The 22,891-nt window shown below is 49.6% G+C and overlaps 1 protein-coding gene across 4 annotated transcripts in view; it reads right to left on the reverse strand.

The window, feature by feature from the left end:
- Nucleotides 1-9,779: 9,779 nt before the first annotated feature.
- The window catches only part of FAM178B (family with sequence similarity 178 member B), a 209,065-nt gene continuing 195,953 nt past the window's right edge, over nt 9,780-22,891 (reverse strand). For 3 of the 4 annotated variants that reach the window (XM_079988992.1, XM_079988991.1, XM_079988990.1), the window contains 3 exons: nt 16,998-17,075; nt 15,604-15,771; nt 9,780-10,133 (listed from right to left, as the gene is read on the reverse strand). In XM_079988992.1, the coding sequence (XP_079845118.1) occupies nt 10,113-10,133; nt 15,604-15,771; nt 16,998-17,075 (267 nt within the window). In that variant the 3' untranslated portion in view covers nt 9,780-10,112. Of the gene's footprint in view, nt 10,134-15,603; nt 15,772-16,997; nt 17,076-22,891 lie in introns of those variants that run through there. The other variant, XR_013842003.1, reaches the window with a different exon arrangement.

Raw genomic sequence — 22,891 nt, forward strand, 5'->3', positions numbered from 1 at the left:
ACTCTGGGGAATTATAGATTGCTCCTGATCATTTCTGTTTAGCTGAGAAATCTTTAGCTCTCCTTCCAGAACATTCCCATGGGGGATAAAGCGTTCCTTTTAAACCAGTTTCACTCTGTGGTATAGATGTTGGTGCTGACCTTTAAAGCCCTAAACGGCCTCGGTCCAGTATACCTGAAGGAGCATCTCCACCCCCATCGTTCTGCCCGGACGCTGAGGTCCAGCGCTGAGGGCCTTCTGGTGGTTCCCTCATTGCGAGAAGCAAAGCTACAGGGAACCAGGCAGAGGGCCTTCTCAGTAGTGGCACCCGTCCTGTGGAACGCCCTTCCAGCAGATGTCAAAGCGATAAACAACTACCTGACATTCAGAAGACATCTAAAGGCAGCCCTGTTCAGGGAACTTTTTAACGTGTGATATTTTAGTGTATTTTTGGTTTCTATGGAAGCCGCCCAGAGTGGCTGGGGAGGCCCAGCCAGATGGGCGGGGTATAAATTATTATTATTATTATTATTATTATTATTATTATTATTATTATGTGCCCCCCTATGTCTGAAGTCGGGGAGCAGGAGAAGGGGCAGAGGCGACATAACACTGCAGCCTTTCCCAAGCTGGTCCCTTCCAGGTGTTCTGGACTATAACTCCCAGCACCCCAGCCAGCACTGCTTGAGAGGGACTTCTCCAGCAATAGTTCTGTTGTTTACTATTTTGTTCCTTACAGAGGATAACATTGCTGCTGCTGGCAATGCTCTTGCATTGCATCCATTCATGCTGGTGGCGATTGTACAAGATACCTTCCCAGTTATGCATCATGTTAAATATTGGGAGAGGAAGGCAACATTTGGATTTTTCCTCTAAGGTGCCAAGGTCTCTCAGTGGTGGGGCAAAGCGTGGGCACACTAGTCCTTCGCCATGGGTTGAAATGTGCACCCTTGCTTGTGAGCTCTGCCTTGGCCAGTTGGATGGTGTGAATCTTCCCACAGAATAGGCTGAATTGTGTCTTGGTATGGTCAGGGTTTCCCAGACTTCTGATAAGCTGAGGACACACTCCCCCCCCCGAATTAGAAGTTGGGGTACACAAATAATTCTCTCACTTTGGGGGTGGGGAAAGGTTGACTTCTACAAAGGCTAAGAGTCAAGGACTGCACTTCTTCCTTCCATGAGCTGGTCCCTTGTGTGTGTGCATGAGGACCAAATAAGGTGTGCATCCCCATTTAATTATTTCACTTGCCTTAAGGAAGGGGTGTTTCTTACAGAAATGGCCAGGGCATGGGGGCCCAATCTACATCAGAACATTGACATGGGGGCAGAGGAGCTTTAGCCCTTCCCCTGCTGCAGTCCCAATCCAGATCAGTCCTCCCTGCCTATAGTTTGCATGAGGGGAGAAATGCCCATTTGTTCCAGCTGCATATTTTTCTGGAAGGCACTGATTTGAGTCTAGAGTGCAGTGGAGGCAATGCGTTAAAGTTCCACTGCCTCCTCACACCACAGTCAGGTCACTTGCGCAGGCTATTTCTATAAGGAAAATTCTGCAGCAATAATGTCACATGTTTAGCACAGACCACTGATTTGGGACTGCTGCCCAGAGCAGCAACTCATTCAGAGATGCAATGGGCAGCCTTCTTCAAGGATGGCTAATTTGGCTTCATCTGTGCAATGGAAGTGATGGAATGAACTAAGCATTTGCACCTGATGCGGAGAGGTGCAGAGTTATCCGTTCCCAGTGGCAGCTATTTGAAGACATGGTAGGCGAGGATGCTGAATCATGCAGAGATCAGTAGGTAGCCTCTTCTGCAGGTTTGCTCTTTGGGCTGAGGCACACTTTGGGAATTAATGATCTATCTGGTTAAGAGAAGTCATTTCACTTTTGCTAAGTGATACAAGCAACAATCTCAGGCTGTGAAGGCTTGTTTGAAAAGGGCGTGTGCTCCCCCCTCCCCCCATGAAAAACTTATCTGCAAGGAAACCGTATTTGTGGTGCAAAATGTCAAAAACTGCAGCTGTCCAGAAGCCCCACCCATAGCGTGAGGGAGACCGCAGCTGAAGCAACAGATGGACTCTGACAATAGTTCAACGGCAACAGGGAAGGGAGGGGGAGCAGGGGGGGCCACAATCTGACTTCGGAAATCAAAGTTTATTTGTGGAGAGGCATAAAAAGGGTCTGTGCTAATACAACAGCTGAAACACGGCAGCTTCTCTCGATGTGATGGAATCCCTGTGTAAATCCATATTCACCAAGAATCATCGTGCCCACCCTCCAGTTGTGGCTTCAGGTCAGCTTTGGGGGTTTTTTTTGGGTGTGTGTATGTGTGTGGACTGAGTGCTGGACTTTGATCCAGGAGCTACCAGCTCAAATCTCTGCTTACCCTTTATCATCCTACAGCCATGTTGAAATTTATGGTGCTCTCTGGAGAAATGGAAGGATGAATAGTAATAAAAAGAAAAAGCTCTTTTTTTAGACTGTATCTGTCCCAAATGCATACTATCCCAGTTCTTCAACAATGACAATTATTTCACATGCATTGGAATAATCTCGCATCACACACCTACAAAACTATGTGCTGGAAAAGTTTATATATAGTGTTAAGTGACCTGGAGTTACTGCACTGAGTAGGTACACTTCTGAGTTGATGGAAAGACACAGCCGTAGTAGAGAGAGAATAACAATGGTGGATGTTTATAGAGCACTTTTTGAGTGTTTCCCTCCCCCCTCCCCCCCTTACACTCACTGCAGGAGGAGGCAAAATGGAAGGAGGCGGAGGGAACTTTCAGACTGGGTTAAGTTTCATGTGCTTAACCACCATTCCAAACTGCAACACCTTTGTTACACAACTGGGCATTCTCAGCCATAGCAGTGTGTCCCTTTCCACCAAAACAAGTCTTTGTTTCCATATTTACTCTTTGCAATAAATAGAAATGTGCATCTTGTTCCTACTTGCGTGACAATTAACCCCACCCTGGGATTTCCCAGTTCTGTTGAAACCAGGGATCTGCTTCAGCTGCCAGGTATTGCTTCCCCTCTCTCCCAGTTCGCCAGCCTCTCTCCAGGTACTGGAGGGCCAAGGGGGCTAAACTGGGCCTGAGGGGAAGCAGGATGTGTGCAAGAAAGGCAACAACTGCAAGAAGGGCAAGTCATGGGCAAGCAGCACTTCCTTCATCCCTTTGACTGGCCCAAGGTGGTTTAAAGGAAATCTTAATGGTTTCCCACTTTCTCTGCACATAGCTAAAAGAATGTTTATTTTTTTTTTTAAAGAATCCTGGCCATTTGCTGCCTCTTAACCAGAATCTGCTGCCTTCCTTTGCCTAAAGCAAGGTAAGGCTGCATCCTTTGACAGAGTTCTCCCAACACTTCCTGTTATCAGTTTGGCAACCCGCCCACAGCCATCTGGCCAGTCCCAACGCCGCACCCTGCAGGAAGACTGGCCAAGTTGCTTCCAAGGCCATTTCCCACTTAGCGATTTGCAGATTTTGAGCACCCTTAACAGTGACAGGCAGGCAGGTATCACCCACAGGCTACCATCCAGAGGGAAGTTCTCTTGCATTCTTTGCAGACTGTGTCTCATTAGAGTGATCATTTACACATTGACAGGAAAAGAGGAAACACATCACCAAAAGGAGAAGAAAAGAAGAGGCAGTTTTGCATACAATTTGCATATGCCAATTTATCTGTACCACTTTAGCTTTCTTTAGAAATACACCTCAGGCTTCCAAAATGTTTTGGGAACAGCTCAGAGAAGGTAGGGTGTGCATTCAGAGTGTGGCCATTGCTTTTGGACCTGCTGGGATGCAACTCAGCTTGTTGCAGGGTTTGCAAGGGGTTAAAGCAGATAGAGAAGGGAATCTGTCTCACTATCCTTTGATCTCTGTGCTGACCTTTCTATTGATGTTAGGCTGATATTCTTAGAGTTGTTGACCCAGGATCCTGCTTCCCCTTTCTTCATGCTCTTAATTCTGAAGCTGATGGAGAGAGGACATATTTGTGTGTCTCTCTGCTGAGTGCAAGAGGCAAGCACAACTCTCCGCAACTCCAACTTAGTTGGCTAGAACTAGGAACTCTTTTCTATCCAAGTAAGTGTTTCCTAAAATAAACCTAAGCTTTCTTATTTTCTGTGAGCAACCAAGGTAAGCCTGCTCTCCCAGCAAGGATTCAATACATAGTCAGCTTCAAGCTGTGTGCTAACTCTGCCAAGTAAAACAAGTGCCACCAATATTTTTTGCTGCCTGATGCAGAGAACCCTTCCCCATGCTAGCACCATTAAAGCTTGCTGCACCATTCAGCAATTCATTTCTGCATTCATCTGTCACCCTAAATGTAACCATATCTGCATAGAGGTTTAGGGGAGGGGCAGTGCCTCTGGTGGGGCCAAGTCATGCTCCTTCTGGGGTGGTTTGTGCACCTTTGGTCCCTACCGTGTACTCAGATCTCACCTGTGGCTCTTAGAAGCTGCCAGCAGGCGACAGCAGCCACACCCCAGGGAATGGCTTCCACTGGCTGGCTAAACCAGGTGAGGGGAGCTGATGGGTCTGAAACCCTTGATGAGTTTGGGACTTCCCCTGCATGCAAATACAGGTTCAGGCAAATTGAGCAGACAAGACCAAGAGTGGGCTAAATGGCCAAGAAGGAGGTTGTTGCACTTGCTGTAGAGGGAAATGAGGGGCAGATGGGGCTTGTCAACCTGGGAAGGGAGCCCTTCTAGAAGGAAAACTCTGATCCTAAATCTCCATTGCTTTGCAGCTATATTCATTCCCAAGAAAGCAGTAAACCCTGAGGAAAAATTTGTAGCCGCTGCCTTGTGAGAAGTAAACCCTACACAAATCTGGCGAGGAGTCCTCAAGACAGCTGGATGGCACCTCATACATCTCCTTCCAGCAACTCCTGCAGCCAAGCTGGTGCCAAACATATTGCTATAATTTCCTTTGAACCACATCAGAAAGGCCGTTTTGTCATCTGAGCAGTCCATACACACTGCCCAAGCATGCATCCTGGAGAGGTCACTTCGGTGCTCCTAATGCAACAAAAACAACGCAGGAGGCAGCAATCACAAGTTACCATTCTCCGCAGCCACAGCAGGTGCTGTGATTCTCAGTGCTTTGACTTCACACCCAGAGACACTCCATTGTCTCTTGAGTACAGACTGGCAATCTGTTGCTTGCATTTGTATCGTTTTTATATCTTTGGAAGCTGCCTTGTGAAAAGATTTGCTAATAGGCAGGGTATATATCTGTGAAATAGACGTGTAAAAGTCCACCGCTTGAGTCAGCTTCTGCACCTTGCTGCAAGGTATGGCTGCCTGTGGATGCAGTGAGGGACTCACTGAAAAAGGCAAAGGGAGACCCTGCCTTGTGCAACCCACAGCTTTTCCCCCAATATCTTTTCTGGCCCTCCATGTCCCTAGAAGAGCACCTCCCACCCTGGAAGTGGATATTTACATTGCAGTTGGGATACTGACCTACCAACAACACTGGTGACTGAACAGGACAGGGCCTGGGTGGCTTGTAAAGTCCCCAGCTAGCCTAAGAGCCTAAGAGCCTGGCATGTCCCTTCCTCAAAGGGCTAAAGATAGAGAAGCTCAGTGGCTAATCCTGATGGATTTATCACCAATCCCAGGACCATTGTCCCACATAGATTTCACAGGGCACAACCTGTCTGACTTCATTGTGCTGGGAAAGTCCCCTTGTATTTGAAGAGACGGGTGGGAGTCACAACCCAGAACTCTGCTTGCATCATTGGTTTCCCCTGCCCTGAATCTCATTAGCCTTTATTTACATGTAAAGGTGTGCTTATATGGGATGCATTGCAGGATACAGATTTGACATGAGTAAATTATATGGCAATCTGAGTTGTTCACTGCTCTTGGCTCCCTGCCTGCTTGCACCAGGGGTTGCCCAACATCACCAATAGCATACTGATATGTTTACTGGGGCTGATGGGAGCTAAAGTCCAAAACATCTGGAGGCCACCAAGTTGGCGAAAGCTGGGTTAGAGTACTGGACAACCTGGGACCTTCTGCGTGTAGAGGATTTTTCAGACACAAAAAAATATTTTTTTGGGGGGGACCTCCTTTTTAATCTTGAACCATATAATTGTATGGTGGTAGTGCTGCTGTTGCAACCAACCTTAAATCAGGCCACAGTCAGGGCCCTGATCCACCAACCAAAGCCAGGCATCCTATACCCTTGAGATATCCCCAAATGGGAATGTTAGTAATTTGCTTAATTCAAAGCAGAAGCAACAAAGGATCGTTGCTCATAGTTCAGTAACTTCACTGCTACACAACACAGGATGGAAACCTCTGGCCTGGACCAACCCTTCTTTTAGGTGGCCCAGCCTGCAGTCTCAGGTGTTCTGGAGGACACTATGCCATCAGTCCCATTGGCTTCTGCCTGTGGAATGGGCATGTTGGATCAAATGCTGCCTCCTCTCACTGTGAGCTCTTGTAGAAGACAACACAAAAGGCAGGAAACTTCCAAGATGAAACCAATTCCCACATGGAGCCCAGACGGAAGTGGTTCACTGTCCTGGCAGACATAAGCATCTGGGCTGCCTGATTCCACCACCCAAAGAGGAATCGCAACTTTGCTGCTGCTGCACACAAACTGCCACCCACACAACCGCTTCCCTGCATGACAAATGGACAAAGAAGTCATCCATCTCCTAATGGGAATGCCCAACGGGTCCCCTCTCAGCTGCTTGCAGCGACTTCTCAGCCCTAGTGAAAATGGCTGCAGGCCAGATCCAGGCCCACTGGCATTTCCTGCTTACAGGTAAAATATGCTGCTCATTCAATCCAGCAACTGTTTTAGCAGGCTGGCCCTATGCAGAACACCCATGTGTGGACGCACACACACTTTGTGTGGCTGCATGGCAGGAAATTGAGGGTGGCAACCATAGAACTGGATGGCAGGTAGGGGGAGTCAGGAATGGAATCCGGGGACCTTTCAGGCTACTACTGTTGCAAAGGCAGGCCTGACTATTTTGATTATTGGAGGGAGTGTGCACAGCAGGAGGTGAGAAACCTCAGGACTGGACTTCTACAGAACCACACACACCCTGCCAACTAAGTTAGCAAAGGTTGGGTTAACCCTTTGTGCCAAATCAGCAGTGGAAAAGTCCTTCTGCAAGGAAGCTGGCCATTACTTTGCCTGGGAAGTCTGAGATGGGAGAAGGGCCCACAGGGCCTGCTCAGCCCCCACCCCACCCCATCTGAACAGAAGTGTCTGCTATGGCACCTTCCTTGCCTCTGGACGTCCCTGTCCATCTCCATCAGCCAGACCCACTCGGCTGACTTTCAGGAAAAGGAAGATGCTTCCTCATTGGCTTTGAACATGGGTGCTCTCTTTGAATTGTTGGTGGTTCTCATTTGTCATCTGTGGATTGTTTTATTTATAAGCTGCCTCTAGAATATCCCTTGCTTTAGAAGGCAGGGTATAAATGTTTCAAATAACATTTCCCCGCCATATGAATAAACCACCTATGGCTTTACGAAATTAAAATAGATTATTAACTCTGCTGGCGATGGAGTTACCACCATCCTTCCTCCTGGCTGTTTTGTCTTCCAAAGGGAAGGCCATTTTAATTTACTGCTTCATCCCTGCTGGAAGGACCTCACTAGTGAGGCCGCCTTGACATCGAATTAACAGCATCTGCTTCCCAGGTACCAAGGAGCACCTGGCTGGTTGATGCGGAAGCAGGATGCTGAACTGGAGCTGCCTTCTCCAGCCTCGTGGCCCACTGGGGCAATCCTTACTTCTTACATCGCCATGGCTGCTGAAGGCACCGGGGCAGCTGCCCGCCTTCCAGCCGCGGCAGCCCGCTTGCTTGGTGATGGGCTTTGGTGCGCGCGCGCGCACGTTTTCTTAGGACGATCCCGGCCCGCTCTCGGGACTCTTCTCGCAGCCAGGCGCCTGAGCGCACGGAGCGCCCTCTGGGCTCCAGGCCGGCGAGGCGAGAGACCCCGCGGCAGCTCCTTCCCGGCGATCAGGCGGCGCCTGGAAGAAAAGGCGGATCAGGGGCAGCTAATCCTCTAACAGGATCGGCGCGATCGCCTTGATTTCTGGCCGGGCGGGGCGGACAGCGAGCAAAGAGCAGCGGATCAGGCGTCCCTGCAGCCGGGGCGCAGCCTGCCGTATCTGCCCACCTGCCCGGTGACCTTCGGCCCGGGCCTGATCCAAGCCCTTTCCTCCCTGTTTGAGCCAGGCAGATCTTACTTACTTACACGCTTCCAGCCCTCCCCGGCACCCCTTGCTGCAGCGCCTCCGTCGTTGAACAAGCTAAAGCCTCCATCCCGGGCCATGAAAACCATCACCTGCTGATTTCTGGGCACCCAGTCGCTGTTTAAAGGGAGGACTATTCTACAGTTCTCCATGTCTGATCTAGCAGAGATTCCTGCGTTGCAGGGAGTCCCTTCTATCGCTATGATTCTAAGGAGACAGGCCTTCCCGTCTCAGTCTGGTCCAGGGAAGCGACTCTCCCTCCACAGGGCTGCTTCCTGGGAACTGAGCCACAGAGCGCAGGACCTTCTTGCTGGTGAATGGGCTCCAGCTGCAGCTGCCCCTCGAGGGGGGACAGGAGCTGGGTGGGCGGCCGCCAGAGTGGAAGGCTGACTCTGCTTAAGCACAGGGGGGAGCGCCAGTTGCCCCTCCCTGAAACCCTGGAGAGCTGCTCCCACTGGAAGCAGACCAGCCTCTTCCCTCCTGGGAACTGTGTTCTGGACTGCAGCTTCGCATCAGCCGCATCTACAGCACCACCCCAAACAGCGGAGTCCCCGATGCTGCGCTAGATGGAGCAATGGCCTGGCTAGGCATAAGGCAGCTGACTCTGGATGGGGCACCAGCCACCCAGCAGCCGCTTCCAGAGAACCTCCTGGTGGATTGAACCCCACGCGAGCGAGTGGTTGGGAGCGGGTTGCAGCTATGTGGCTCTTTCAGGTCCCTTTATTTTGAGGCCAGAGAAGTCTCTTGAATGGAAGCGGAGAGGAGCGGGGTCACTCATGTATCTTACCCACCTGAGTCTGCAAATGTGTCCCTTCCTCTCTCGCCTGCCTATTCAGAGTGACATTTGGGGAGTGGTACCTGGCGGCCGCCAGCTTAAATGACTCTGTAAGGTCACAGTGCTGGGTCACAGAGGGTTATCTTGCGACTCCCCCCACCCCCTTTTCTATTTTCAGTTGGCTTTCTACAGCTGCTTCTTGTTGCCCAGCCAAGACACTCCTCAGAGCTAGATCAATAAGCAAAAAGGTGGTGGTGGGTTGGAACTGCACACCAGTGTGCTTTAGACAGAGCAGTGACTCCTCCTGCTTTGTCATGCAAGCGAGCAGCATGCATCGACTCCAGGTTTTGGAGGATCCTTGGACAAGACACTCTCCAGGGCCCCCTCCCTCCCTGCATCTACCTGCTTGCAACAGCAGGCCCAGGGCACTCTCTTCACCTGCGCTGAGCCGTTGGCAGATGCTGACCCTTGGCACCAGCCTGTAGCAGCTTTGCAAGGCCTTGAGTCCTTTCAACCTGATATGCTAGATTGAACCCAGAGCCTGCTGCAGGTGAATCATGTGAGCCTCTTTGCACTGACCTCTGCTGAGCAAACGCCTGGTGGTTCTGTAGACCCACCAGCAGTTCAGGAAGTACGGCCTCTGTTTCCTCCAGATCCCTTTCCTGATCTCCCCGGTAAGTAACAAGAATCCAGCATGCTTTTAAGAGACCTCTCCACACCCTTGATGTGGCCCATCGCCATGCAGTAGAGCACTTACTGTTACAACCTCAGGGAACAGCCAGGAAGAGAGAAATAAAATCCATTAAAAATGACATTTATTTTGGCCTCCTCTGTGCAGAGAGGGGTGGATATTCCTTCCTTGAGCGTTTTTGCTTTGAAAGGCACACTTCTTAAAGGCACAAGGTTGTGCAAATAAATAGCAAACATTGTTAGCTTAGCCCTTGAAAGAACTTTTCTCCTTTAGAAAAAAAGGTTTGAAACCCAAGTTAAAAATGCCTCTGCGGCTGAGGAACTGGGGGGGGGGGGGGAAACTGTTGTGCGCCTGCCTTACTCCACCAAACTGCTTTGCTGGGCTCCTTGCTGCTGCTCCCTATGGCAAAGCCCTGGTTTCCTGGGATATGTCCCATCAGATGTTTTCATTCTGGCCCTAAGAGGGGAGGAAAACACAAGGACAAACTCTCAGAAACATATTTTGCAGCAGACGCCAGCTTTGGGGGGCAGCTATGAGCTACGTAAGCAAAGCCTCCTGCAGACACTGCCGCTCTTGGCCTGTTGTCCCCCCCTTCCACCTTGATTATTGCAATTATTGCTCAGCTGTCCTCCAAGGATCTCAAGGTGGTGTAGGTGGTTCTCCCAACTCTCATTTTATCCTCACAACAACCCTGTGAGGAAGGTTAGGTGGAGAAACTGTGGCTGATCCCACCCAGTGAGCTTCAGGATTTGAACCCTGGACTCCCGGGTCCTGCCTCAACATTCTGCCCACTGGACCACACTGGTTCTCCTTCTACACCCACACCCATTGAGCACTGCTCTCATCTGCGTCCCCTTTTCAAGTAAACAGGCATGACGTGACTTTTCCTCTCCGCTAAGAACATCAGCAGAGCCTGCTGGATCAGGCCAATGGCTCTTCCAGTCATGGTGGCCCCAGGTGCCTTTGGGAAACCCTCGAGCAGGACCTGAGGGTTTCCAACAACTCTCCGCTCCTGTGGCTGCCAACAATGCAACCCTCTGACTGCAGAGGCAAAGTCCAGCCAGTGGGGCTAACAGCCATGGGTAGCCTTGGCCCCCACGGAAATCTATCTCCAAGGAGCAGAACTTCCCACCAGAGCAGATGGCTATGCTTCTGCACAAGCTGAGCCCTGGCAACTCTCTTTTTAGAAACTGAGCGCTTGCTCTTGCTTTGCAGTGTTCCAAAAACATAGTCCAAAGCAGCTGTGGCTACTGTTAAAATGTATGGCTCTAGGCAGCATATGCTGACTGAGTAGCGGGGGGGGGGGGGCTCTTCCCTTCTAGATGGATGCACGAGGTGGTCAGGACAGGCAGGGCTTTGAACATCTGCTGCAGGGTTTTTTGCTTTGTTTGTTTTTTATTAATTAATTTAATTTATATACCACCCTTCATCTGAGGATCACAGGTGGTTTACAGTACAAAAACACGAAAAGCAACATAGTAACAAAACAAACCTCCCCTCCACAGTTTAAAAGACCATAGATTGTTAGCCGGATTACATAAAAATGCTTTTGCCTGGCACCTAAAGATATGTCATGAAGGTGCCAGGCAAGCCTCCTTGGGGAAAGCATTCCACAAATGGGGAGCCACCACAGAGCCGGCGTTGCCCCCCTGTACCTCTTGCGGAGGAGGCACCAGAGGAGGATCACAGGATCCTTGAGGTACTGAGGTTCTGCCTCAGGCAGCAAAATAGTCAACCCACCCCTTGTGGGGGAGCTTTCTATCAGCACATCTGGGTCTTCTAGTGCATGAGCAAGCAGGACATGGTGCGGCTCAGAAGTAACCCCTGCAGGCAACTTTCTCCCTCTCCTGGCCCCTGCAACATAGGTGGGGGAAGGGGGCCAGGGAAGGCTGTCAGGCAGGAGGAGAATGCCAAGGACAGGTCTGCAAAAGCACATTAATCTGCACACATGGCAAACCCTGTGGCTGGGGTGAGCAGCCAACCTCTGCAGATTCACATCTTGTGTGACAGGACAGGGATTCTGGCTCTGTTCTCCCTTGTGGAAAAAAGGAAGGGATTTAGGGTGATGGTCTGGGAACGGCTGGTGGTGTTAGAGACCAAGACACACAGATTCTGAACACCAAAGTGACAGCCTCTCCTCTGCCCCCTGTGGAGGACTGGGGTCACCCAAAGGCATCTGGGGGGCATGAGGCAAATGGCATTTCCCACCTCACAATAGCATGAGACGTCATGAGGCATAAAACATAAAGTGACGTTTCTCTGCACATTACAACAAACAGGAGCTGTGCAAGAGCACTGCTGGAATTTATATCGCCAGCTTAAAAAAAATTGCTCAAGAAACTTTGCAGAGTGCCATTTGCATGGATGGCACTGTATTACAAATAATTCAGTGTGTCCCTTTCCTAAAGAACACTTGCTCACAATGCTGAAACTCACAAGGTGTCCACACACTCCAACCCCGTAGGCAGCTATTGATGCATCCAGCGCTCTCCTCCTGTCCTGGCTGATTGGATTAAAAGAGGGCAGCCACCAGGTCAGGAAGGGAAGACAACTCATTAAACTCTGTTTAGTAATTAAGTGGGCAGTAACAGCTCTGAACCCCTTTGATTTGAGCCACGCTGATGAAGATCATTTCCTCTCTCCAGCCCCCCCTCCCTTTGACTTCAGGCCATACTAGCAGGAAAGGGCCCAGCCAGCATTAACTCCTGGGCGGAGAAGAGTCATGGAAGCGGTGCTTCTGTTTCCCATCACGTTTGCACAAAAGGATGTAAGCATCATCCCAGCTCGTAAATCAGGGATTGGTGTGGGAGTGCTAGGCAGCCCTCTTGGGCTTCCTGGGTGCAGGAATGGGTCACAAAGGTTTGGAGGTTATTCCAAATTTTGAGGTTTGTAGTTGGCTGATCGCCAAAGAATTGATGCTTTTGAATTATGGTGCTGGAGGAGACTCTTGAGAGCCCCATGGACTGCAAGAAGATCAAACGCATCCATACTTAAGGAAATTAGCTCTGAGTGCTCACTGGAAGGACAGATCGTGAAGCTGAGGCTCCAATACTTTGGCCACCTCATGAGAAGAGAAGACTCCCTGGAAAAGACCCTGATGTTGGGAAAGATGGAGGGCACAAGGAGAAGGGGATGACAGAGGACGAGATGGCTGGACAGTGTTCTCGAAGCTACAAACATGAGTTTGACCAAACTGCGGGAGGCAGTGGAAGACAGGAGTGCCTGGTGTGCTCTGGTCCAGGGGGTCACGAAGAGTCGGACACGACTAAACGACTAAACAACAAAGTACAAACCCCATGTTAGATGTATCAGTTGCTCAGTTTGTGAGATGCTGCAAAATGCAGAAGGTTTTTTTTTTTTTTGCTGCAAAACAACTGCCAAAGTTTGGCAGAGGTCTGGAAGAGATTTGATCCAAAATTTTGTAGCTAATTTCCCTGGTCAGAAAGCCTCTGCTGTGGTGCCCGGGACTCTACTCCCAGGATCCTGCAGCCAGGCAAACCTGCTTGAGCAGGGCTGCAGCTCTCTCTGGCTTTGTAAGCCTGTACAGCAGACAAAGGATCTCATCCCCAGTGAGGCCCTTTCCTGCAAATCTCTGCCCAAAGCTAGTGATCAGCCTCCCTGGTATGGCACTCTTTCCCAAGGGGGGGGGGAGTTTATTAACCCTTTCTTTCCCTCTAGAGCCAGTGCACTAAAATAAGATTCAAAAATTGTACAGCAATATGTACAAAGAAAACTCAAAATGTATAGAATTGTATCTGAGTTCTACTCAGGGTAGACCAACTGAAATGAAGGAACCTAAGTTAATCATGTTCATTAACTTTAATGGGTCTGAGTAGGACTGGCATTGGAGTCAACCCACAATTCCTTGGTATACTGGCAATATCATATTGTTGCACTTAACTAAGTTGGCACAGTTTTGAACGCACCAAGGTTTTGTGCATGTTCAGCTGTGCATCTGACCTGCCCCCTGCAGATCCGAGTCCACATTCCCAGCATGTTTGCATTTCTGCCCAGTGCTATTTTTCTAGAAAAACAGGTGCCAGAACTCTCTTATCATGGCAATGATGCCTACTTGAGAGGTGCCGGAACTGAGTTCTGGCGAGTTCCAGCTGAAAAAATACCCTGCTTCTGTCTCAGTGACGTCTGTACTGGCTTGGTCATGTCCACAGAATGGAAGATGGCAGGATTCGCAAGGATATGTTTTACAGGGGGTTGGCTTCAGGCAACACCCCCCCCCCGAACAAGATTTAGTGAAGATGGGAGAGCGGCCAGTCCCTTGCCTCATCACCTTTCAGGCCACATCTGATTGTTTCCCAGGAACGCCTAGACTTCTGGCAGCTCAGCTGGCCTCAAGCACAGAACGGCAATTGCTTTAATCTATGAAATGGGCCGGTGTACAAACAAACAAAGGATTGTCTAGCTTGTGTTCATAATAGTGCCATAGTCATACTGAGTTCTTTAAAAGATAGGAACCTTTGGAAGATAAACCAATGTGTTGTAATTTAATCTTGAACAGGGAGCAGCCCTTCCAACCTCATAGAGAATCTTGCACCATTATACTAAAAACTCATTGTACCCTCCTATGGAAATCTGAAACGGAGCCCGGAGTCCCCTCACCCAGACCAGGGAAGCTCTTTTCCAGCCAGGTCTGCATCCTGCAGAGATTGCTTTGCTCCTCTCCTGGGGGGTTGTGCAGGGGGTGCTGCTGTGGCCTGCAGTCACCAGGAGTAATGGAGACGGGGAGGTGGAAAGCAAGGGAAAGTGTGGTTTTCTTGCACCACAAGTACACACAAGCTCCAGGTGGGTTTTTTGGTTAATATTCTGGAGCTGTCCAGGACCAAAGCAGGAACTGCTGGGAGCTTGCCCACTCCTTGCTTTGGGGTACAAGTGAAGTCTTTCTTGGCTGACCTGCAGCACAAATGGCACCAAGTGGACCAGGCTACCTGGGAAAGTGGTGGCCTCTCCTCCCCTGCAGGTTTTTAAACAGAGGCTGGATGGCCATCTGCCAGGGATTCTTGAGCTGTGATTCCTGCATTGCGGGGGGTGGGACAAGATGACGCTTGGGGTACTTCCAACTCCGCAGTTCTATGATTCCAAGTCAGACACAGCTCTGGCACGCTTGATCCCTTTCCTCCTTGTTCGGCTGGCTCTGAGCTGTGGGCTTCTTGCCACCCAGCAGGGACGGGTGTGTGTGTCATGTGTGATTAGCCACAGACAGCTGGAGATGGAGCCACAGCTGCCAGGGTCCCATGCATCCCAGGCCGGCTTGAAATACTGCCAGGCTTTTGGTGGACTATCCAAATGACATCCCCCTTACACACACACACACACACACACACACACACCGCACAGAACAGTTCTCCTGGTCCTCCCAGTGGCTGCAGTCAGACTGGTCTCTATTTTATTGTACTGCCCTTAAGGGCACCCTTCCATCATCTTCAGCTTGCCTCATGGTGGCATTTTAGCTCCTTTCACATGTTTTGTTCCACTGCACTTTTGTGTGAGTGTGTGAACCTGCTTGTGCTTGCTGGCCTGGCTCAGCTCTGGATGCTCTGCTCGGTGGTACAGCAGATGTCTTGCCTGCAGAAGGTCCCAGGCTCAGCCCCTGGCACCTCCAGACTTCCTGAAACCCTGGAGAGCTGCTGCTGGTCAGCGTAGAGAATACTAAGCTAGAAGGACCCATGTCAAGGCAGCTTCTTTTGTTTGGTGAAAGCTGTAAAAGAGCCTATCCATGTTCCAAAATGCAGGTGCATCCGCTCCATCTGTGAAGCCGGGATCCTTTGCAGAGTTTGTGTGCACAGAGGCTCTTTCACACCTTCTCCTGAATACACGAAAGGGAGAGAAGTTGTGACCCTTCCTCTGCCTCACCATCTGCTCACTCACCCCTTCCCACGTCTTTCCAGGTTCCTCTTTACATGGAAGTTACCTGCAGGGAGGTTATCTTGAGCCAGCCCCGAGAATGCAGCTCCTCCCACTTGAGAAAGGTTTGGGCAGCCAGGTCCTTGAGCTCAGTGCGGTACATGAGGCCAGCGTCTTCCCGTATGCTGGTGATAAAATGTTGCTGCAGCTGGATGCAGAGCTGCTGGAGGTGCCTCTGGTGCGGGAAGAAGGGGAGCACAGAGTCAAGGGAACAGAAAGGCAGGAAGAGAGGCATCTATCAGGGAGCAGAAGCTGCTCTCATCTGGTGAAGCATTAGCAGAGTGCAGAATAACTTTGTGTTTTTTAAATATATATATATATATATATCAGAATTCTGCACCAGGGTAGATGATATCCTGCATCCAGGGAAAGCCACATTCTGCAACCTGAACAAATCATGCATTTATATCTTTATGTGTTTGTGGGACGGGGGGTTATTGGTTTGGTTTGGTTTTGTTTTTATTATGCATTTTGTGTTTCTATTTTGTGGTATGCAAATATATTAAATAAAATAAATAAATAAAATATTTTTGGGTACCAGACATCCTTTTCATTGCACTTTTTCATGATTTTTACTTATGATGCTACTGTTGCCTTCAATACTGCTTACTGTATTTCCCCACAGCAATACTTTTTCTGAGCATTGCCCCATGCCCCTGCTTACAAAGACCGCTGGGCCTTTAGCTAGATATAATTAAAATAGATAGCATGGAGGTGAACCTTCTCCCACACATGCAGGGAAGTTTTATGTGCAGGGCAGTGGGGCGGCCTTCAATCAGAAATGCTGCTGCTATGCTTAAAGCGTGATGACTTGATTCTGCTAGTTGTATCAACACAGGGCTGCCTCCGAAGGGAGTCTGAAGAGAAACAAGGCAAAAGGAGAACTGGGAGAAGCTCTGGACCAAGCCATACATTACACAGTTGAGGGAGGCTTAAGACAGGTTTGTGTGTAATATGTAGCTCAGTCCAGACCTTTCCCCCAGTTCCCCTTTGCTTTCCTCTTGCTTTTGCTTGGACTCCCTTGGGAGTGGAGCCACTTCTCTGCCCAAGCACACTCTCCCAGGGGCTGCTAGGCTACCATTCAGCTACCACTGCAGCCCCACCGCTGAGTTCTGCTTTGTGCCACTCCCAGCCCCACGGTTGCTCTGAGCTAGGACTTTTTGTTGCTTCTGTGTGTTGTGTGTGTGAGCTGGCTCCAGCAAAGCCGTGAAGCTGCAGTTTATGCTGCCCACAAAGCTGGCCTGCCTCCAGCCTTCGCCTCCACCACACCAGGCTAAATGTCGCACACAGTGCAGTTTTCATTTCTCCTGGTGAGCGATCTGTTCTCTTAGCTGGCCTGGGCACAGCCCCCTTTTCAACATAGCCGCTCTCTGCTGTCCTTGCTCCGGGATCCTGACTCACCTGATCTCTCAGAGGGACAGCCGTGGTTCCCACAACCACATTGGCCAGTGTCAGGAGGCTGTAGCAGAGGTAGCAGGCCTGGAAGAGAGAAGGAGGCAGAGGCATATCATTTGGAAGTAGGTTAGCTAGCGAGCGAGAGAGCGACTGGCCCAAGGTGGGCTTCATGGCTGGGCTCCCAGGCCACAGCCCAGAATATTAACCTCTACACCAGCTCATGCAACATTCATCACAGAGAGAGAGAGAGAGAGAGAGAGAGAGAAGAAGAAGAAGAAGAGGAGGAGTTTGGATTTGATATCCCGCCTTTCACTCCCTTTAAAGAGTCTCAAAGCGGCTAACATTCTCCTTTCCCTTCCTCCCCCACAACAAACACTCTGTGAGGTGAGTGGGGCTGAGAGACTTCAAAGAAGTGTGACTGGCCCAAGGTCACCCTGCAGCTGCATGTGGAGGAGCGGAGACGCGAACCCGGTTACCCAGATTACGAGACTACTGCTCTTAACCACTACACCACACTGGCAGGTGTGTTTCCAGACTGAATACTCTCTCACTACCCAGATGCCGCTCTTCTGTGGTAAGACACAGGTAGAACTGCAACTGAGCTTCTGGATTACTGCAGTTTTTCTGTGCCCCCCACTATGTTCTCTCCACATTAGCAGGAGTGATGCTACTGCTGTGGGTGGAGCCCTTTTAAACTTAGCACCCATTCCGTATAATGTTTGCGGCTGGTGGGTGACATTAATTGTTGCTAAAAAAACCTTTTCCAGTTTATAATGAAAGAGAGGTGGCACAGGGCTGTAATGCAATGGTACGATCACACGTTACTACTACAGAGCCAGAGCATTAGAGGGTTTTAGCACTGCGGTTGCTTCCAGATGACCTCTTTATTGAGCATTTATCCTGATTTGTTTGCAGGGAGATCAGACAATGCCAGATATGCACCGAGCATTCACTCCTTTTCGTTTGTGGGGAGGTCAGAGGATGCTGTGTCAGAGCAAGTGTTACCTGTCACTTTCCTTACAGCAAGAGTCTGATTTTGGGGGTGGGGAAGCAGGCTTGTTGTGCATGAGCACTAATCACCTTTAACCTGATTTTGCCAGTATGCAAATGAATCCAATCTGAAAATAGGAACAGTTGGGAAGCACCCTTGAAATGTCCTTCACATTAGAAATAAATTAAAATAGCGGAGGAAACATTTCAGCTGTGGAGAATGCACTGCTTCTGGAAAACGTTGGACTTTCTGCAGTGTGGAAAAAGTTGGAAGGCCCGCATGGAAAATAGAGGATGACAGTGGTTTGATGCCCTCTAGAGAGAAAAGGAACAAAGCTGCCAGACCCTTCCCTCAGCCTCCTGGGACCCCCTGCCTCTTCTCAGGACAGAACCATGGATGGCCAACCTAGCTGGTGTCCAGCAGAAGGAGACAGACAAATGACCATGCAAGCTTTATCAGTTTTGGGGCCCCATGGCCACTAGCCCCACTGCTTCCAGCGGCGTGCCCTGCTAGCAACTAGCCCACCCTGCAGGGAGAGCAAGACCCCTTCTAGGTCTGCCCACTTGCACAACTCCCAGCTCATATCAAGGGGGCTTTTGCACAGGAACTTCTCAGTGGATTGGCGCTTGGGCAGATCTGTTGGTCTCCTACCCTCTGCCCTAAAGGGCATGAAAATCCTGCTGCCTTGTTTTGCTGGAAAGCTTAGGTTGCAAGCCTAACCCCACGCACCCGGCAGTTTAAGTCCCACTGAATTCAACAGGGCTGACTTCTGAGTAAACATGGTTAGGAAGCCACTACTGAACAACTTGCTTTGTATCACAACAAACTTTGACTGAAAAAGTCCCCCAATGAATCTCTCTGCTTTATAGTTAGATATTGTGGCCACAAGCAAGCCGCCTACTTGGCGTACTGAGATTTGTCTCGTAGGGAGAAGGCAGAAGGACAAAGAAGTTCTGTATGGAGTGGAAACTCAGTCTCCCCTGCAAAGAAGTGGAGAACTAGAATCTATCCAAGCCCTTTGCAGCTGCCAGGTGAGTCAGCCCTGCAGCTGTTTTCTCCCAAGCTGAAATCCACCTTATAGTGCAGCAGGGAAGGGGTGTGGCTCTGTTAGGGCTGACACACGCCTGGGATTTCCTGGACATTACCAGGATTTCAAAGGCAGAAGTGACATCCAGGGGAATTTCCAATTTCCGGAAGGCAGCAGTTTGTCCTGGATCTTTGGCAAGTAAACAATTTTTTTGCCGTTTTTGTAAAGAAAAGCTCAGCAATATTTGGGGTGTCCTGGTTTTTATTTTTTGAAATATGGCAACCCTAGGCTCTGTGCTCCTGCCCCAGCCTCTGCCCCTGCCAGTGCCACCTGTCCAGGCCTGAAAGTCTCCCCAGCTTCTATGCCAGACTTCATGGAGTCCCTTGTGCAAACCGTCCTTCCCACAGATGTCCTGCAGCTCAGCTTGTCGCAGCAGAACTCCTCAGCTGTTGTTTCAGCTGTGGAAGATGGCAGCCAACTTACTGCAGGGCAATGGAGAAAAGAAGATCAGGGTAGGTGTGTGTGTTAAACCACGTATCTGCTTCCAAAGGTATCAACAACAGAGCGATTAGAGTGGGAGGAGGCCTGGCAGGCCATCTGCTTGAACTCTCCGTTCACTGCAAGATATTCAGAGTATCTTCAGCAGTAGACGGCCATCCAGCCTCTACGAGTTCCTTCCCTCTCCCACCTTTTCCTTCAGCAGAAGTTACACAGGTCAACTTAGTCAGTAAGTTCCATTCAGTTCCATGGAGCTGCCTGCCAGTAAGTGAGTATAGGAATGCAGATTTGTAGCCTGCCTGCTTCCTGAACAAAGCAATCTAGCCTCTGATCCATTGTGCTGCATGGTGTTTGGAGGCAGAGGACATGTCTTTCTGCTCAGTTCTGCCTGGCTGTGCTGGACTTCACTGATGGGGAGACTCAGCTGCCTAAAAGCACACACCACTTGGAGCTACTGCTGGTGGCATCCCAACCAGTGGCAGCCAGTGCAAAGCCCCCAAAAGGCGTGTTTCAGAGGCAAGAGGGGGAGTTGTGCCCAAAAATCCACTGGATCTTCAGTCAGTCCAGGCCTGCTGGTTACCTGCTTTTCTTAGGGCTGCCTTGCATCCAGAATTTCCTGGACATACAGCACTCTGAAACAGTGTCTGGGCGGAAATCACTTGAATGTCTGGGAAAACCAGACATGGCAACCCATGTAAAAAGTCAAGATTTTGGTGAATTTCCTTAAAAATATCTGAACAACTTCATTTTTCATTCAAAAGTTCAACTTTGACCCCAAAAAGCTCAACATTTTCACATTTTGACATATGGCAACCCTAGCTTTTCTTGCTGGCGCAAAGTGGCAGGGCTCCAGGGTTAGGATGGCGGTCCCAAGGCTGAAATCCTGTGCCCACTTTGTTGTGGCCAAGCCCCATGGAACTCAGTGGGACTTAAAGGTTAGTAGAAGTGTGTAACGCATGGGATCCAGAAGCTCCGCCTTACTTTTATGTATTCCAAAGAGATGGTTATGCTAGTTTTTGCAGCAAGAATAAAAACACCTTACAGCACCAGAAAAAGCAGCAGAATTCTTCTAGTTTACATTTTCTTGGGATGAGAGCCCACTTTGTCTGATACATGACACATTATCCTTAGCGCTCTCTCTCTCTTTCTCTCTCTCTCTCTCACACACATAACAGGCGTGTTTGGGGTGTGTGTAAACAGTGGGCCAAAAGGCCAAGCAAAGCAAGAGGTTCACCCAGCATACATTTCTATGCAAAGCTCCAATGTCTGCAAGAGAAGCATGGTGGGCATTTGCAACAAGAGTAATTAATTATAACACAACCTCCTTAGCTTCTTATCTTACATACATACAAGCTTTGCATAGATTGGAAATGCCACAGATCTGCTGTTCCTCTTGCATTGCACGGCCTCCTGGCCCCAGATTGACAATCCCTCTTCTGTAGGTTTAGAATCATAGAATCATAGAGTTGGAAGAGACCACAAGGGCCATCGAGTCCAACCCCCTGCCAAGCAGGGTGTGTTGTGTCTCTGTGTGTTTCTCTGTCAACTGGGGATACCCTCATGCTTCTAACAAACTGGGCTTTCCTTCACAAAATCTTATGCCACAGTAAACCTGTAAGTCTTTAATAGCGCCACAAAACTCCCTGTAGTTTTATAAATGTGATTGCTGATGTTGATTAGCAATCTCAGCTGGAGCAGCTGGTAGCATCAAGGTCGTGGGGAATTCAAGCGGTGAATTAGTCAGAATACATGCCAGAGAGCTGTGGGCGAGCAAAGGGAACAATACGGAAACCTTCCAGCTTTTGAATTGGGCTAAATATGTTGAAAAGCTGGCCCAGCCCCTCTGGCCTCCCCCAGCTTTGCATAGCTGCACATTGCACAATCCTGGGAGTCAGTTCTTCTGTGGAAATTCCTGATTTAGCCGGGTGATGTTTGTCCCAATTCCCTCTAGTAAGTCCCTTTGAAGATTTAACCTATGCTGGTGATCTTTCAACTAGCAAGTAACCCAGTAGCCAACAGGGAACCGTGAAGCATTGTGTGCCGTTTTGCACAAGCTTAGCAGAAGAGGTCAGCAGGTAAAGGGGTTTGCAGGTAAGCTGTTTGCTGTGGGGACGCCAGCAAATTGCATTAAGAGATTGCAAGACAAACAGGATTAAGCTTAGAGGTGGGAGACAATCCTCCCTTTACCTACCAGCTCCCAAGTGCCAGAGGTGGGATCAGCTAGTCCCTTGTCTGATACATGCTACCATCTGGCACTGGAAAAGTCTGCAACTTCAGGTTCCCCCACCTTAAAAATAACCCCTTTTTATTCATTTGAACATCTCACCAACTGCATCCCTGCACTGCTGAATAAGTTAGCCCATTGTCAGTATAAAACTGCAAAGTGGTTTGCCTCTGCAGGATTGCATGTGTCTAAGTTGGAACCCCCCCCCTTTAAAAATCTTTACCTCCAACATTTTCCTACATAATTAGGATTATTTTGTAAACCAGGGGTAGGCAACCTAAGGGCCATGGGCCACAAGCAGCCCATGGGGGTCATTTAACTGGCCCACAAGCCAGCACTGCAATTATGAAAATGTTTTGCGCTCCTGTGCAGGACTTAAAACCCTGGAGCCTTTTTTGGAAGGCATGGCTGGAATATGAAAAGAAATAAGGAAGAGGTATAGTTCAATTGAGACTCATAATCTCAGGGTCATGCTCTGATTTGATCCACACGTTGGGCAAAGGATTCCTACATTGCAGGGGGCTGGACTAGATTATTCTCGTGGTCCTTTCCAACTCTACGATTCTTTCATTCTAAGATGCTGAGAGTGCCTCTGAGAATATGTTCCCATCCCCACTGAGTAATCACAGTCCAGCTGTGAATAGAGATCGCTCTCTGAGTTTCAGCATTTCTCTTTGTAGACATGGGCCTCTTTTGCAAAACACAACCAGTAAAAACAAAGCCCCGTTGCCTCCGTAAGACATGGGAGCCCATGAATCAGACAGAGCATCTGAGAAGCCAGGCTACTCCTGACAGCTGGAGTGGTGCCTTTTTGCCTCCTCTTCGCCTCCACACCCGGAAAGGGGAGCAGGTCGGGAGTTGCCAGCCCCAGAGCTAACACGTTCCAGGATGCAATTGTGCAGTGCAGGGGAAGGTTTTACCTGGAGCCTGTCCAAGTAGGGGAAGTGGAGGCCTGGGAGGAGAAAGCCCAGGCAGACAGTAGACCCAGCTAGACTTTGGGCATGTGGAGGGAATAGATGTTAGGAGCAAAACACAGGGTTCCCAAGACCCCCCTCCTTTGGTAGCTGGGAGGCAGATTCATAGAGTGCTGGCAGGTGTGTGTGTGTGTGTGTGTGTGTGTGTGAGAGAGAGAGAGAGAGAGAGAGAGAGAGAGAGAACAC

This window comes from Podarcis cretensis, assembly GCF_951804945.1.
Source record: "Podarcis cretensis genome assembly, chromosome: 8".
Taxonomy (NCBI): Eukaryota; Metazoa; Chordata; class Lepidosauria; order Squamata; family Lacertidae; genus Podarcis; species Podarcis cretensis.